Source organism: Conger conger, chromosome 11, assembly GCF_963514075.1.
Source record: "Conger conger chromosome 11, fConCon1.1, whole genome shotgun sequence".
Classification (NCBI taxonomy): Eukaryota; Metazoa; Chordata; class Actinopteri; order Anguilliformes; family Congridae; genus Conger; species Conger conger.
The window spans coordinates 5,348,891-5,365,531 of NC_083770.1; the positions used below are offsets into that span (position 1 = coordinate 5,348,891).

Here is a 16,641-nt window from a genome sequence, read left to right on the forward strand (position 1 = left end):
CCCTTTACAATTACTGAGCTCACCAGTGCCCTCAAGTGCTCTCATTCTTCTTAATAATGTTCCAAATAGGCTATATATCTTGACTGTTTTTTGCTTATTTGCCATCTCTGGTTTCTTTGACTCTCGTTGGCACAATTGTGGCCCAGACTCAAAAGGCAATCAAAATCCTAGAATCAAGACTAGATACTGAAATCTTTCTTATACCTGCATTAAGGATGCGAGAAGCCAAGTGTCCAATTACTTTTTATACTAACAACAAGAAGCACACCATAGGGATGTAAATACCCTCAAATGAAACAGTCTGAACCTCATTTCATTTCAAATCCAATGTGCTAGTGTGCAGAGCCAAAAGAACTGAAATGGTACCATTTTCCAAATTCATGTGTTCTAAGCTGAAGAATTTACAGTCATGAGAAAAAAATATTGTAAATGCCCACAGCTGAGGATTCACAGCCAAACACCCAGAGAAGATCATCCAAGTCCTTCTCCGTGACAGTCTCGTCCAGAGAGATTCCCAGCTGTAAACACACACATTACATAAACAAGTGAGCAACTGCTCCTTGTCAAGGTCATTGTTGCTATATCACAATAATAATACATAATAATATATGATAAGAAGGGCCAGTGTGATGGATAGAAGTTGAGCAGAATTAAAAATGGTTCCCTTGCGGGCTGCATGTCATCAGTGATACAATTAGCTTAATAAATTGCCAAAGGTCCCATGCTAAGGAACTACTCACACTCTAAATAAAGCACCCTATTTAGATGGCCACATGTTCACTCATGTCCATTAACTCTTGCAATACCACAGATTCTTTCATTAGTCTCTCGTGATGTTCAGCCATTGGCAATTTGTTTCCTGACTTTTTTTGTCTTGAGAATTTTCACATTCTGTTTTAACAAAGCAGCACTGGTAAGCATAGGCAGTGGAACTATTCTTTAAAAAAAAAAAAAAAAAAAGTATACATAAGCATTTTGGGTGGTCTGGGGGTTCCAATTGTACAGTTCATTTAGATGGCCACGTTAATTGAGGAAACACTGCTATGACCCCGTCCCCCCACGGCCAGAAGGACATGATACAGTTTGAAGGCATGTCTGTCTCCAGCCCCGTTGGGTAGTGCAGCCCCCTGGTCTAGGGTAGTGCAGCTCTTAGTCTAGGGTAGTGCAGCTCTTGATCTAGGGTAGTGCAGCTCTTGATCTAGGGTAGTGCAGCTCTTGATCTAGGGTAGTGCAGCTCTTGGTCTAGGGTAGTGCAGCTCTTGGTCTAGGGTAGTGCAGCTCTTGGTCTAGGGTAGTGCAACTCTTGATCTAGGGTAGTGCAGCTCTTGGTCTAGGGTAGTGCAGCTCTTGGTCTAGGGTAGTGCAGCTCTTGGTCTAGGGTAGTGCAGCTCTTGGTCTAGGGTAGTGCAGCTCTTGGTCTAGGGTAGTGCAGCTCTTGGTCTAGGGTAGTGCAGCTCTTGATCTAGGGTAGTGCAGCTCTTGATCTAGGGTAGTGCAGCTCTTGATCTAGGGTAGTGCAGCTCTTGATCTAGGGTAGTGCAGCTCTTGATCTAGGGTAGTACAGCTCTTAGTCTAGGGTAGTGCAGCTCTTGATCTAGGGTAGTGCAGCTCTTGATCTAGGGTAGTGCAGCTCTTGATCTAGGGTAGTGCAGCTCTTAGTCTAGGGTAGTGCAGCTCTTGGTCTAGGGTAGTGCAGCTCTTGGTCTAGGGTAGTGCAGCTCTTGGTCTAGGGTAGTGCAGCTCTTGATCTAGGGTAGTGCAGCTCTTGATCTAGGGTAGTGCAGCTCTTGATCTAGGGTAGTGCAGCTCTTGATCTAGGGTAGTGCAGCTCTTAGTCTACGGTAGTGCAGCTCTTAGTCTAGGGTAGTGCAGCTCTTAGTCTAGGGTAGTGCAGCTCTTAGTCTAGTGTTAGGGTAGAAGTGAGGAAACCCACCACTCCTTCGCTGTAGACCCTCAGGTTCATCTGTCTCTGCACTGCCCTCTCAAGGATGTCTTTAACTGCCACACTGCAGTGGACCTTCAGTGTGTCAAAGAACATTTCGTGCTGTAGCTTGTGTCCTGCTCTCTTCAGACCTATGAGAAGAAAGGATATACAAGACGTTCATGTCAATAACAACCCATTTGTCAGACTTAAAATCCCTTGGCTTGGTTATTTCAACCTGTAGGACACGTTTATGCCAATAATGGGCATCTTAAATCTAATCTCCTTTATTTTACACCTTGCTGGCCAGTGGAGGATGGGCTCCCCCTCTACAGCTGGGTTCTTTTTCCTCATACTCTGAGGGCTTCTCCCCACAGGGGAGGGGTTTTTTTGTTTTGTCTTTTTGTTACCTCATGTGCTTCTATTTGAGAGTTCAAACCAGGGGCTCCCCTCGTGGTTTTCGTATGAATGGCAGAACCAAAACAATCTGTCGCATCATCACTGGAAACACCATGAAACACCTACTCAGGGCGATACTATAACTCTTTGCATTTGAATGGATCTCTATGGGAATTGGGGGGTGGGACTAGATTCTGCAGTAAATGATGCTGATACAGAATAGAATATTTGTTGGCTAAATGGCTTTAAGTCATCAAGGGTCCGAAGTACCAAACCGGCCACAAAAAACCGTGCTGCTATGAGTTTGACAGGAATATTAATCAGGAGAAATGTCCCTTGTAGTATCTACAGCATATCTGGCAGCAGCAGGATGGTTTGAGGCTCATCGGATACCTTGGACCCTTGATGACATAAAGCCATTTAGCCAACAAATGTGTTCTATACTGTATCAGCATAATTTACAGCCGAATCTAGTCCCACCTCCCAATTCCCATAGAGATCCATTCAAATGCAAAGAGTTATAGTATCACTTGTAGGACAACCTGAAAACAAGATATCCAGACTCTGGTGATGTTGATAGGTCACAGACATCAGGAAGTCATGCTATGCGATGGATATGCAACCAAATATAAAACATGACTATTTTATTTGACATTATATTAAAATGTCTCAAACATTGAAATGGGGGGCTATGTATAAAAGGTGCTGTAATTACTACATGGTGCAACCAAAATGTATGAAAACATGGTTTAATAAAAAATGAGAATCTGCACTTTAACCACATATGAATTGCTTGATTACAAACATTGGAAATAAAACATTAATCAAAAAATCCAGAAAAAGGCAAGGTGTGTCCAAACGTTTGACTGGTACTGTATATACACAAGATGTCCACAAAGTGAACTCGAAAAATATCCATGAAGTAAAAGAAATGAGGTCCATCTTTCAACCTATGGAAATGTGGTTTCACACGCACTCACCTGCCTTCTATAAATAACTAATGTTTATGACACTGTCGGCATTGCTTTGGCATATTATAAACCGATAAATCTTCTATTTATGGACCGTATGGCAACGTTAAAGCAATAACAGTAGCTAAGCTAGCCAACTTAAGTGTCTTAGAAAACTAACTAGATATTACCAAATATATTATTACTGTTATTGTTTTATCCTCTGGTAAAATGCAAGGCTCTGTGGAAGTCCAGGTCCGTTTAATAAATGAAATTACATTTTAATAACTTCAAATAAAGTCAACATCAAAATATCCCATAACACAATGAAGGAGAGAAAACTGCAGACATACCTTCAGCAAGGATCAGCGTGGCATTGTGTGTCCTCTTGGCAATGTGCTTCAGGCCCTGCGGCCCATGGTACAGTGCGAACATGACCGCCATGTTGGCAAGAAGAGCCTGAAAACAAATTCAGGAAAGACAGCGAGAGATTCAAGCTCACTGTAAAAATTTAACAAGACAGGGGCTTGTTGATATTCCAAATGGCCAATTAGGTCACTTTGTGAACCATTCAGCAACGATGTAAATATGTTTTCTCTCTATTATTCATATCTGGAGTGTGTGCCGGTGCCCCCACCTGAGCCGTGCAGATGTTGCTGGTGGCCTTATCTCTGCGGATGTGCTGCTCACGGGTCTGCAGAGCCAGGCGGTACACCTCTTTACCAGCTGCGTCTCTGCACAGGACAAGACCACAAAGCATTTTTAAACTTTTAAATTGTTTAAACAATTTGTTTAAACTGGTTTTACATTGCATTATTGGCATTTGGCAGACGCTCTTATCCAGAGCAATATACAGTTGATGAGACTAAGCAGGAGACAATCCCCCCCTGGAGCAATGCAGGGTTAAGGGCTGTGCTCAAGGGCACAACGGCTGTGTGGATCTTATTGTGGCTACACAGGGATTAGAACCACCGACCTTGTGGGTCCCAGTCATGTACCTTAACCACTACGCTACAGGCCGCCTTGTCCAGGTCTCTCTTAAAATAGTTTTTTTTATCAAAGTGAGACTTCCTGATGAAGATGAAGATGAAGATAATAATAATAATAAATAAAAAAGAAAAGATTTAATAATAATAATAATAATAATTATTAGAATGTGTAATCAAATTATTAGCAACATATCGCAATGGGGAAGATATTAAATAGATACAGATCAGTTTGAATCATATGCTCTGACTTCAGTTTATGTCATTTTTTTATGTTGTCCAAAGGTTTGTTTCCGTTGATATTAAAGATAATTAAAAGCCACTAACCAGTAATACAGGCCTTAAGGATTCACGTGTAAATTGGTTAATCATTGACATCTCTAAATATAATGTTTCACAAGCTTGACTTGTTGTAAAGTACCATTCTGGACTTGCAAGCTTGCATTATTATGTTAACAGTTGTTCAAGGTTACTTCTGTCAAGCCTTCTAGCACAGCAGATAAGAGGCCATTTCTATTAGAATTGTGAATTTCATGACACAATAACATTTCTTACATGGGTAGAATATGTGCCAAGGAAGATTATTACCAAACAGGCCACAGCAGCTTGACCCAGAATGCTAAGACTACTTGGGGTTCTGGTGTGTAGATATGTGATCCACTTTCTGGTATCAAATCATGAGTCACGGCAGAAATTGCAAAATGGCAACATGTAATGCAACCTATACTAGACAATGTTAACTTCTCCAGTTTTAAGATCACTTTGCTAGTTCCATGTTATTAACTGTATGCCCAGTAATATTGTGAATGTATGGCAATGCACACACTAATGGCATATTCCTTTTACTTTCTTTATTTTCTTGCATTATTGGGAATTGTTGTTGATGTTTGTGAAGGAATGCAAATTTATAGTTATATAAAGATAGTTGTATGTATGAGATAAAGTATGAATTATGCCCCAACATAAAAATGGCTTATCAGTTGATAGATTCAGAAGAAAGGGGTTAAATACAATGATCGACCAAAATAAATAAATAAATAAATAAATAAATAAATAAAATGCTCACCGGGTGACTCCTACCATCCTGCCGGGCATCATCCTCACCAAGCTTTCTTTGACGGAGAAAAAGGCGGCGTGAGGGCCCCCATAGCACAGGGGCACGCCGAATCTCTGAGAGCTACCGAGGGCGATGTCCACCCCAAACTGGCCTGGTGGTCGCAGTACACAGAGGGCCAACAGATCAGTGGCACAGCAGGCCAGAGCCTGAGGGGTGGAGGACAATAGGCACCATTACATGTCATTACTGTACATTACCTTACATTATATTCCTTTAAAACAGTGGTCCTCATCCCTGGTCCTCAGCACTTTGATCAATTAAAGCAGTTAATTACACAGTTAAACCCACCTCACCTGGTTTTGCTCTGAATTAGTTGCTGATATTAAGGCAAAAGCTAAATCCAGCAAGCTCTGCGGCTCTCCAGGACCAGGATTGAGGACCACCACTTTAAAACATGCTATTGTACAGAGTGATGTACAATGAAAGGGAACTTACATCCACCAGTCCAAAACTATTGGAACACCAAGGCCAATTCCTTTTTTTTTTTTTGTCATACATTGAATACATTTAGGGTTCAGATAAAAAGATAAACACGAGGCAAGTGTTCAGAATTTCCGCTTTTATTTCCTGCCATTTACAACTAGATAAACTACTTAGGAAATAGTACATTTGGTATCAGACCAGTCAAGTCAGGTGATTGACTTGGCCAGTCTAAAACCTTACACTTTTTCTCCCGAAAGAAGTTTGTTGTGTCCCCTGCTGATGAATTTCCTCCCAATTAGTCTGGACTCATTTCTCTGTAAATTGGCAGACAGAATGTTTTTGCAGACTTTGAATTCATCCTGCTGCGCCATCATGAGTTACATCATCAATAAAGATTAGTGAGCTCACTCCAGAAGCAGCCACGCAAGCCCAAGCCATGACACTTCCTCCACCGTGCTTCAGAGATGAGCTTGTATGTTCACGAGAAGATCCCTTCTTTCTCCACACTTTGGCTTTTCCATCACTTTGGAAGAGGTTAATCTTGGACTCATCTGTCCATAAAACTTTGTTCCAGAACTTGTGAGGCTCATGTCTGTACTTCTTTGCTATTGTAATTTGAGTGGACCAATCGCCTTCCAATTCTTACTACTGCATCCTGTGGTATAGCCTCTATATTGCTGCTCTCTAAAGTCTTCTTCAAACGGTTGATTGAGATACCTTCTCCCCCTCCCTGTGGAGATTGTTTGTCACTGACTGATGTTTTGGGGTTTTTCTTCACAGCTCTCACAATGTTTCTGTCATCAGCTGCTGTTGTTTTCCTTGTTCAACCTGTTCGATGTCTGTTGCTCAGTATGCCAGTGGTTTCTTTCTTTTTCAGGACATACCAGTCGGTCATATGTTCCAATACTTTTTCTCACCTAAAAATTTAGCGGTCTGATAAACAACTAACAAAAGGTGACATGTTCTAACAATTCTAAATAAAAATAACAGGAAATAAAAGCTGAAATTCAGATCGGCCATCTCATGTACATGTTTGGACCTCAAACTCAATTGTCTTCAGTGTATAGCAAAAACAAAGGAATTGAAAGACCTTGCTGTTCCAATTATTTTGGAGGGGACTGTATGTGAGCAACAATACCAGACCAGGAGAAAAGCATTCCCACACCAGCCAATCAATAAATAAATAATCAAAAAAGCACTAAATGCAAGTTCATTTATGACAGTCTACATCCATAGGCTGGAATGAAACGGTGCGAGACCAAATAGCACAGCAGCAAGTGTGTGTTCTGGTTGAGATGGAAGCAGCAGTTGGAAGGAGATGCACAGTGATTCACAAGGGATTTTAAGCTCCTTCTAACCTTCTGAAATAGCATTACTAGGATCAAGCTGCAGTTTATATCCCTTCCTGTCCAGCAATAACAAACTTCTAAAATTTATGAATCCACAAGTAATATTTTCATTATTTTTATACATTTCATTAAATACAAAATTAATTTCATTTATTATTAATGTGCCATTATTTTGTCATTGGTGTTACCTGTAATGTAAACAACAATAAATGTTGAATAAAATATTTTCTCATTACAACCTGAATATTTCGTTTTTTTTATTAATATTTAGTTAAAGGCAGAGTAGTATTTGATTATTTACATTTATTAATAAAATTGCACGTTTTTTGTTTAAATGAACATTGTTTAAATTGTATTAAAAGGCATTTGTTGATTGGTGATCTAATCATTAGTTGATATTTTAGAATTAATATCGGTTTCTCAGCTTCAGTGGTAAGCAAAACAACATGATATCACAGTGAAGTTGACCTTTTGGATATAAAATGCCATCACTTCATAAAATGTCATCAATTTCATCCTATTAGAAATTTGCGTGAAATTTTGTCTCAATTAGTGTATGAATTCTTCAGTTATGGTCAAAAACGTATTTTGTGGGGTCACAGCAACCTTGACCGTTGACCTTCGACGTAGTTCATCTTTGAGTCCAAGTGGATGTTTGTGCCAGATGTAATGAAATTCCCTCCAGTCATTCCTGAGATATCGCATTCATGACAATGGGACAGACGTGAGGTCACTGTGACCTTGACCTTTGACCACTAAAATGTAATCAGCTCATCCTTGAGTCCAAGTGGACGCTTGTGCCAAATTTGAAGAAATGTTCTGTTCGGAAAACTGTGAGTTTCTAGGTGGTGTTTTTTAGGCTATGATAGCACCGCAAGCAATGTTCCATTATCAGACTAATGTGTCGGAACTATGAGATGCAGAACAACTATACATTTCAACAGGCCCTCACCAACAGAATAGAATGAGAAAATAGAGATAAACACAAACAAAAAAAAATGCAAGTCAGCCAGCAGTCACTCAAGCAGAAGAGAGCTCCCAAAAGGCCGGGGCAGCAGAATAAAGCAGGGGCCTGGAATTCCCAGGCAGTGAAGAATGTCACTAATTCGAGGGCTCATGACCGCCTGGATGAGTTGCTTTGGCACAGGGCAGGGGGCCATGGAATTACGGGCAGCTCTCCCAAAATGACCCCCGACCCAGGCGAGACATGAGCCAGGTCATTGTGGGCTGCCAGATACTTCCCATGCAAGGGTTGGTCTCACTGATTAGCATACCAAAATTTCTGTGAAAGGCAAATGTTGGAAGTGCAGAACCCTGACAAGCAGTTTGTCTCAGGCTATGAAAGCATTAACAATAGGCCCTGAAGCTGAAAAAAGTTAACATCTGTCAAATCAAATTTGATTTAATACAATGCTTTACTATTTATATATTGTTGGGAAAGTGAGGATTGAGTAAAATAGGTTTTTGTTCTGAATCCAGCCGTTTTAACAGCAAACACCCTCGTTTAACATTTGGCACTCTGATTAATGAACACAACATTTAAAACGTCTTGCTTATCAAACATAGAAATTATATTAATTTTATTAATTTGGTAAAGAGTAAAGATTATCAATTATCTACACAACTCACAACCAGAATACATTTAAGAAATGTAAGCAGTTACAACAAATATTCAACAACAAATATAAAGATAAACGTTCCAACTACCTTAACAAATAGCAAAGGTTTCAGATATGGACAGGTGACAGACAGTTACAATACAGAAGAAAGGAATTACCAAAAGACAGCCTTTAATCCCAAGAACCAAAATCAAAGGTGAAAACCATAGGACAGCAGAATATTCCAAAAAGCCAGGGATAAAAAAGCCAGGTGCGCTGTAAGACCATGAATGTCAGACCCTGCCCACACCAAACATCACGAAACACCAGACGCAGATGTATGGTTCAGATTCACCAGATGCCAACAACAGATATCAACCCCCAATGTCCACTCATAGATGTTACCCAGCAGATATCAACCCCTGATATCCACTCATAGATGTTACCCAACAGATATCAACCCCTAATATTCACTCATAGATGTTACCCAACAGATATCAACCCCTAATATTCACTCATAGATGTTACCCAGCAGATATCAACCCCTGATATCCACTCATAGATGTTATCCAGCAGATGTCAACCCCTACTGCCCACTCATAGATGCTACCTAACAGATATCAACCCCTAATATTCACTCATAGATGTTACCCAGCAGATATCAACCAACCCCTAATATCCACTTATAGAGGCTACCCAGCAGATATCAACCCCTAATGTCCATACAGATGTTACTCAGCAGATATAAACACCTAATGTCCACGCATAGATGTTACCCAACAGCCACCAAAGTGTAGAAAGTCCCACATTTTGCGCCCTCTCCTCCTGGCCCATTCATACTTCATGAGTGATTAGGAGAGGATCGTTGCACTGAAAGGTGAGGTGTGGGAAGGGGACAGACAAGGCACCTTTGTGGTGCACGGCTAAGGCTACAGACCTTGATGCAGGCATCAGGCCAATGCAGTTTCATAACGAGGAATGGGGGTCATGTGGAGCAGAGAAATTGGCTCGCTGCTCTGAGGGAGGGACTCAGCAGGGAGGATCGCCGCATAAAACAGCACTCCGATCACCTCAGAATCAAAGTCATGGGGCTGAGACAATGCGGCTTGTAGGAGTGCCGTTCTCTAGATCGCTAGATCTAATGGAGCAATGCATGGTTAAGGGCCTTGCTCAAGGGCCCAACGGCTGTGTGGATCTTATAGTGGCTACACCAGGGATCGAACCACCGACCTTGCAGGTCCCAGTTATGTACCATAACCACTACACTACAGGACATAATTCCTATAATGCTGCCACAGGCCATTAGGCCCTTGTATTTTACACCTTGGGCCAGATGGACTGAGCCTTTTGCGACAATTTTCAGGCACACATGACGCATTGTGTCCAGGAATCATTACATTACATTACATTATTGGCATTTTGGCAGACGCTCTTATCCAGAGCGACGTACAGTTGATTAGACTAAGCAGGAGACAATCCTCCCCTGGAGCAATGCTGGGTTAAGGGCCTTGCTCAAGGGCCCAACGGCTGTGCAGATCTTATTGTGGCTACACCGGGATTAGAACCACTGACCTTGTGTGTCCCAGTCATTTACCTTAACCACTAGGCTACATGCATCATATATATCAAACTGGCAGACGGGGCTCGAACCGCAGTATGCATGTGATCACAAGTATAAGCGAGTCATCACAAGATGCGCTTATGTTCTTAATGCATATGCATTAAGCAAAATCTCACAAATAAAGGGTGGAGATATTATAAGATGATTATATATTCCATTTAATTTACTAAAGTTCACACAATTAACGAGGGTGCAATTGTGCAGGAAATTTCTCCGCCTCTAAAGAGCAGGCGTAAAGCGAGGCCCAAGACAGAGACACAGATCTAGGCAACTAAGAGGTACTGAAATAATCTTTGCGACAATAATCACACTACTTCAACCCCCAGAGCAAGAAATCAAACAGAATATTAATAGTAAATATTAATTGCAGCCAAGCAATAATTAAGGCTGGATGTTTGGCACAGAAAGTATTTACAAAATAATGTATTCAATTAACCAATGCTTCCTGCAAAGCAATTGGAAGTGACTGAAATAAGGTGCTTAAACATAGTAACAGTAACTGAAGTTTTAAAAAGTTTCAGTGTTTGTAAAAAAATATAAGTAGACTAAATGCAATGATATGCTGCTTTTGTCCATCGCGGAAAGTGTGTATTTGTTTGGATTATTTTTCCAATAAAACAATCGGAAAAGAAATACGGAATTAAAGGGGCTGCCAAAAAAGAGGAAATTACCAGCGACTTATGTGACAAACACCAAGCCATACAAATAATTACACTTCTGGAAGAAATAAAAGAAGTACTGGAACCTCCCAAACAACGTTCCTGTTCTATCCCGGCAATAGTCAAGCTTGTTGCATCGTTATATTTTCCATTTAATTCAAACGACACTAGTCGCTATGGCTGGATTATGTACACATTTTGTTCTGCACTGGATGTGCTGGATATACGTGGCAGCCAACTGCACCTTTTCAGATCTGTCTCTTTCGCAAAATGCGGTTTGTAGGCAGTCCCATTCGCTGATTACATAATGAGCTGTAGCCTTCATGTTCATCTGGCCCCTTGTATTTTATAGCTTAATCTAGGACTTCTGAATTTGTATTTGTCTTGGTACTGTAGTTTTATGCAAGCCTGACAACCTATACTCGATTAGAAACATCGTTTAATTGGCCAATATGTTCTCAGTCATCACTATAATAACATTTCATTGGCTGGTGGGTACCATCATCGCTAAAACACTGGAATCCTAAAATAGTTTATAGAGATAGAACAGTTGAGTTTTAAAACTTCTAAATCTTGTGAACCAGATTGAATGAAAATGTCACAGCAAAAAAAAAATAATAATAATAATAATATTCCAGATCTTAGGCCATTCTCACCCCAGCCTTATGAGCACGATCCACCAAGCCAGTGAAGTCCTCCACTCTGCCCTCAGTGTCCGGGTACTGGAACAGCACACCTGAAATGTCCTTACCACTGAAGTCCATCTCATGAGGCATTTTTAGCTCCGTTTTCACTCCAATGTAGCTGGCAATGACAATCAGAATAATGCCTCAATTGAATATACATAATGTGAACAGTGCAGTGTAACAATGGCATCAGTAGAAGGCAACATAGAATAGAGGTTAGAAGAAACCTGGACTTTAGATTCAATTCCTGAATAGAACAATGCTGCTGCTAAATTGAGCAAGGTAATGAGTTCTATCAGCAAGTATTGTCAATAAAAGATTGACAATATAAACTACACAGCATCAGACAGGAAGAGTAAAGGTGCATTATTGAATGTTGGGACAGTCTATCCCAGCATGCATTGAGTGAGAGACAGGAATTCACCCGGGCAGATCGCCAATCCATCACAGGGTACACACACCATTCACTCAAACAGTTCATATTACAATTTATAGAAGTTGGGCATGACAGAATATTTACCACATGTATCAGTAGTGTTGCAATGACTTGCAGGAAACAAAGGCAAGGAGGAAAATCTGCCATTTTGGCAAGCTTTTTAGGGTCACAATGAGGGAGTATTCTTTTTTCCCCATCAGAGAGCACAAAATAACAGATATTTTAACCTTGAAAGTGTTCATATGTAAACACACGGCACATATCTCAGTCAGTTACATAAAATCAGAAGACTATCTGTAAAATACAATGTTATGTCAGTATAAGATATTTTATGAAACCTAGTAAAACCACCCCACTTACTTGGCTCTGGTTTGTACAACGGCAATGGTCTGAGGGTGGCAGCGAGGGTCGATATAAAATGTCCGCCGTTTATTCTGCCTGAGAACGGAGCAAGAAAAAAAAAAAAAGGGTCACAAAGCTTCTGAGAAAACGTAAAACATTGTTTAACATGTGACTTTGGTTAAACCTTTGAACTGGAAACCGGTCAAAGACCACTCACCTGTGACAGAGCTGCATTGCCTCAGCTGCAGCTGTGCCTTCATCCAGGAGTGAAGCATTGGCCACTGCCATACCGGTGAGGTCACACACCATGGTCTGGTAGTTAAGCAGGCTCTCCAGACGACCCTGAGACACCTCTGGCTGGTACGGAGTATACTGTGTTACCCTAGGATGAGAGAGACTGGGAGGTCACACTAGTGTCCTACAAATTACACCACAATAACGTCAAGTACATCTTTCAGATGTGCATTAACGTATAGAAAATGTACGTCATCATGCATTTCCCAGTGTTACAAAAGCTGAAGTGTGGATAGGAACAATGCTCTGCTGGATGGCTCATCCTGTTGGGACACTGTTCTCGGGCATGAATGGGGCCAGTTGGTCAAATAAAACCCAGACTCTGCCAGTGCCAACTGTGGCAGACAGCTCCACAAAGTGACACAACTGGCTTGAGTGTTGGCCAGGGCTCCAGTCAGCCAGGATAACAGTGACTCATCACACCCAGTGACCCCCACTAGCCAACTGGGTGGGCATAAGCTGCATTGAGCTGCACATCAAATGTACTCTGACTTATATCAGTGCAAGCCCAACTTGTGAAGCGCAGTTTGAGAAGTGGCAATGAACATCACATAATTTGGAGGACAATACACAATACAATGTCTACACTCATAAACTGACAATGGAGGCTGCAATGAGGGTTGCAGTTTTAGCAGCACTCAACGTTCCAGACTCCATTTTTTTCCATCCGTTCATGGGAACAAAGCAAGGAGTACAGTTTGGCAATACAGACATTTTAAAGCAAAATATTCAAAAAATGTCTTCTAGTTGGTAGTATATTAAAATCAGAGAAAAGCAGAAAACTAAAGTTAATTTCAGTTCTCAATGCTGGCAGGCTTGACTGAGTCCATGTTGAAACACAAGATGACAAGGAAGCTACAGTTGGTAGGTACATTACTTCCTGTTACCTTGGTTGTCATGGCAGCCATAAAGGGTTCAAGATTCAGCTCAGACTTGTGGCAAAGATGAGCATGCTTGGGGAATTAGAGAAGCGAAAGTCAGAGATTTAAAATGATCACAAAGATGACCTTGAGACCATCGACCCATTCAGGGCTCGACAGTAGGGAGTGTCCACTGGCCCGGGGCCAGTAAGAGATGGGTTCAGGCCAGTTGGCCTACAAAATCAAGCGGGTCAGTGATCACTTATTGCACCATGACGCACCATGACACACCTTTGGAATGCAGAAGGATATTCACCTGCGTTGTCATAAAAATAACAAACTATTTTGCCATAATATGCCAACCTGCAAATGCATTCCCTTCATTATTTTATTATGACACTTTTAACAGAAGCAGGATGAAATAGCAGGATTAAAATTAATGACAAATAATGTTTTGCCGTTAATCAAAACAAACTTTTGTCGCACATGGCTCAATGCGCCCCACAATGATAACAGTCTTTTAGCCGAGCAGCTGCCATGCATGATTTCATGTTGACAGATTTAACAGGAATTGGGACTGACAAACATAGGCATGTCAGCACTCGCATATGAAACAGAAATGTCGAACTGGTTTAACTTTATGGCCCCATTACATGCAACAAGAGCAGGTCAGTTGCATTAATAAACTAGCTACATCAGGTTTTTGACTTACATACCCAGAGTTTCTTTGTGTAACCTGGCTTCACAAAACCAAACAACCGCAATCAGGCTGAACCAGTACTACAAAGCTTACCAACCAAGTGAAAACGGGCTTTGTTAACGGTGTGCGTTCCCACATAAGTTGCGGTGTATGGACAAAATGAACCTATATCAGTGCAGCACAGGCTGTGGGCTAGCTACTTGAGGGGGGGTATTTCTCATCCAAGCAAAAAAACTGATATGAACAAATATAATGGACGGATACAAAGAACATAATATACAGTGGTGTGAAAAAGTGTTCCTGATTTCTTATTTTTTTGCATGGTTGTCACACTTAAATGTTTCAGATCAAACCAATTTAAATATTAGTCAAAGACAACACAAGAAAACACAAAATGCAGTTTTTAAATGAAGGTTTTTATTATTAAGGGAGAAAAAAATCCAAACCTACATGGCCCTGTATGAAAAAGTGATTGCCCCCTAAACCTAATAACTGGTTCGGCCACCCTTAGCAGCAACAAATGCAATCAAGTGTTTGCGATAACTTGCAATGAGTCTCTTACAGTGCTGTGGAGGAATTTTGGCCTACTCATCTTTGCAGAATTGTTGTAATTCAGCCACATTGGAGGGTTTTCGAGCATGAACCGCCTTTTTAAGGTCATGCCACAGCATCTCAATAGGATTCAGGTCAGGACTTTGACTAGGCCACTCCAAACTCTTCATTTTGTTTTTCTTCAGCCATTCAGAGGTGGACTTGCTGGTGTGTTTTGGACCATTGTCCTGCTGCAGAACCCAAGTTCGTTTCAGCTTGAGGTCACGAACAGATGGCCGGACATTCTCCTTCAGGGTTTTTTGGTAGACAGCAGAATTCATGGTTCCATTTATCACAGCAAGTCTTCCAGGTCCTGAAGCAGCAAAACAGCCCCAGAGCATCACACTACCACCACCATATTTTACTGTTGGTATGATGTTCTTTTTCTGAAATGTGGTGTTACTTTTACGCCAGATGTAATGGGACACACACCTTCCAAAAAGTTCAACTTTTGTCTCGTCAGACCACAGAATATTTCCCCAAAAGTCTTGGGGAACATCAAGATGTTTTCTGGCAAAATTGAGACGAGCCTTAATGTTCTTTTTGCTCAGCAGTGGTTTTCGTCTTGGAACTCTGCCATGCAGGCCATTTTTGCCCAGTCTCTTTCTTATGGTGGAGTCATGAACACTGACCTTAACTGAGGCAAGTGAGGCCTGCAGTTCTTTGGATGTTGTTGTGGGGTCTTTTGTGATGTCCTGGATGAGTTGTCGCTGCGCTCTTGGGGTAATTTTGGTCAGCTGGCCACTCCTGGGAAGGTTCACCACTGTTCCATGTTTTCGCCATTTGTGGATAATGGCTCTCACTGTGGTTCGCTGGAGTCCCAAAGCTTTAGAAATGGCTTTATAACCTTTTCCAGACTGATAGATCTCAATTACTTTCTTTCTCATTTGTTCCTGAATTTCTTTAGATCTCGGCATGATGTCTAGCTTTTGACGATCATTTGGTCTACTTCACTTTGTCAAGCAGGTCCTATTTAAGTGATTTCTTGATTGAGAACAGGTGTGGCAGTAATTAGGCCTGGGTGTGGCTAGAGAAATTGAACTCAGGTTTGATAAACCACAGTTAAGTTATGTTTCAACAGCAATCACTTTTTTACACAGGGCCATGTAGGATTGGATTTTTTTTCTCCCTTAATAATAAAAACCTTCATTTAAAAACTGCATTTTGTGTTTACTTGTGTTGTCTTTGACTAATATTTAAATTTGTTTGATGATCTGAAACATTTAAGTGTGACAAACATGCAAAAAAATAAGAAATCAGAAAACACCACTGTACATAAAATGCAAATTGAAAAAACTAACCCCAATTCCACCAACAAAGCCAGGGACAAGCATTGGCAAAAACTTATAATATTCTTGTGTAAATTTGTTAGTAAAACAACTTATTTAGGTCATCATACCTCACAAACTGTCCTACAGTTTATTTCTGATGTAGAAACAATGCTACACATAGCTCCTAAAACTAATACAAGACAGGCCAATTAAAATATGTCAAAAACCCAAAATGGTTTTCAGTATTATTTAACTGAATAATAATAGCCTCTCTCAGAATTAAGGGAAGTAGATATTGACCTGCAGGGTTCAAAAAGCTTGCATTAGGCTAACTACTGTATTCACTCCATTGAGAATCTAGTCTCTCTCTTTCACATAGTGTAACCTCGGAGAAAGCAAGCCAATTAACGAAAACACCCAAGTTGAACGGAAATGTCC

The 16,641-nt window shown here is 40.9% G+C and overlaps 1 protein-coding gene across 1 annotated transcript in view; it reads right to left on the reverse strand.

The window, feature by feature from the left end:
• Positions 1-16,641, reverse strand: part of gldc (glycine dehydrogenase (decarboxylating)) — a 39,702-nt gene that overhangs the window by 16,649 nt on the left and 6,412 nt on the right. Inside the window, exons 4-11 of the mRNA XM_061260671.1 lie at positions 12,705-12,869; positions 12,506-12,583; positions 11,680-11,827; positions 5,323-5,519; positions 3,908-4,004; positions 3,624-3,729; positions 1,934-2,073; positions 438-518 (exon numbers count right to left, since the gene is read on the reverse strand). Of these exons, the coding sequence (XP_061116655.1) occupies positions 438-518; positions 1,934-2,073; positions 3,624-3,729; positions 3,908-4,004; positions 5,323-5,519; positions 11,680-11,827; positions 12,506-12,583; positions 12,705-12,869 (1,012 nt within the window). The remainder of the gene's footprint in view (positions 1-437; positions 519-1,933; positions 2,074-3,623; positions 3,730-3,907; positions 4,005-5,322; positions 5,520-11,679; positions 11,828-12,505; positions 12,584-12,704; positions 12,870-16,641) is intronic.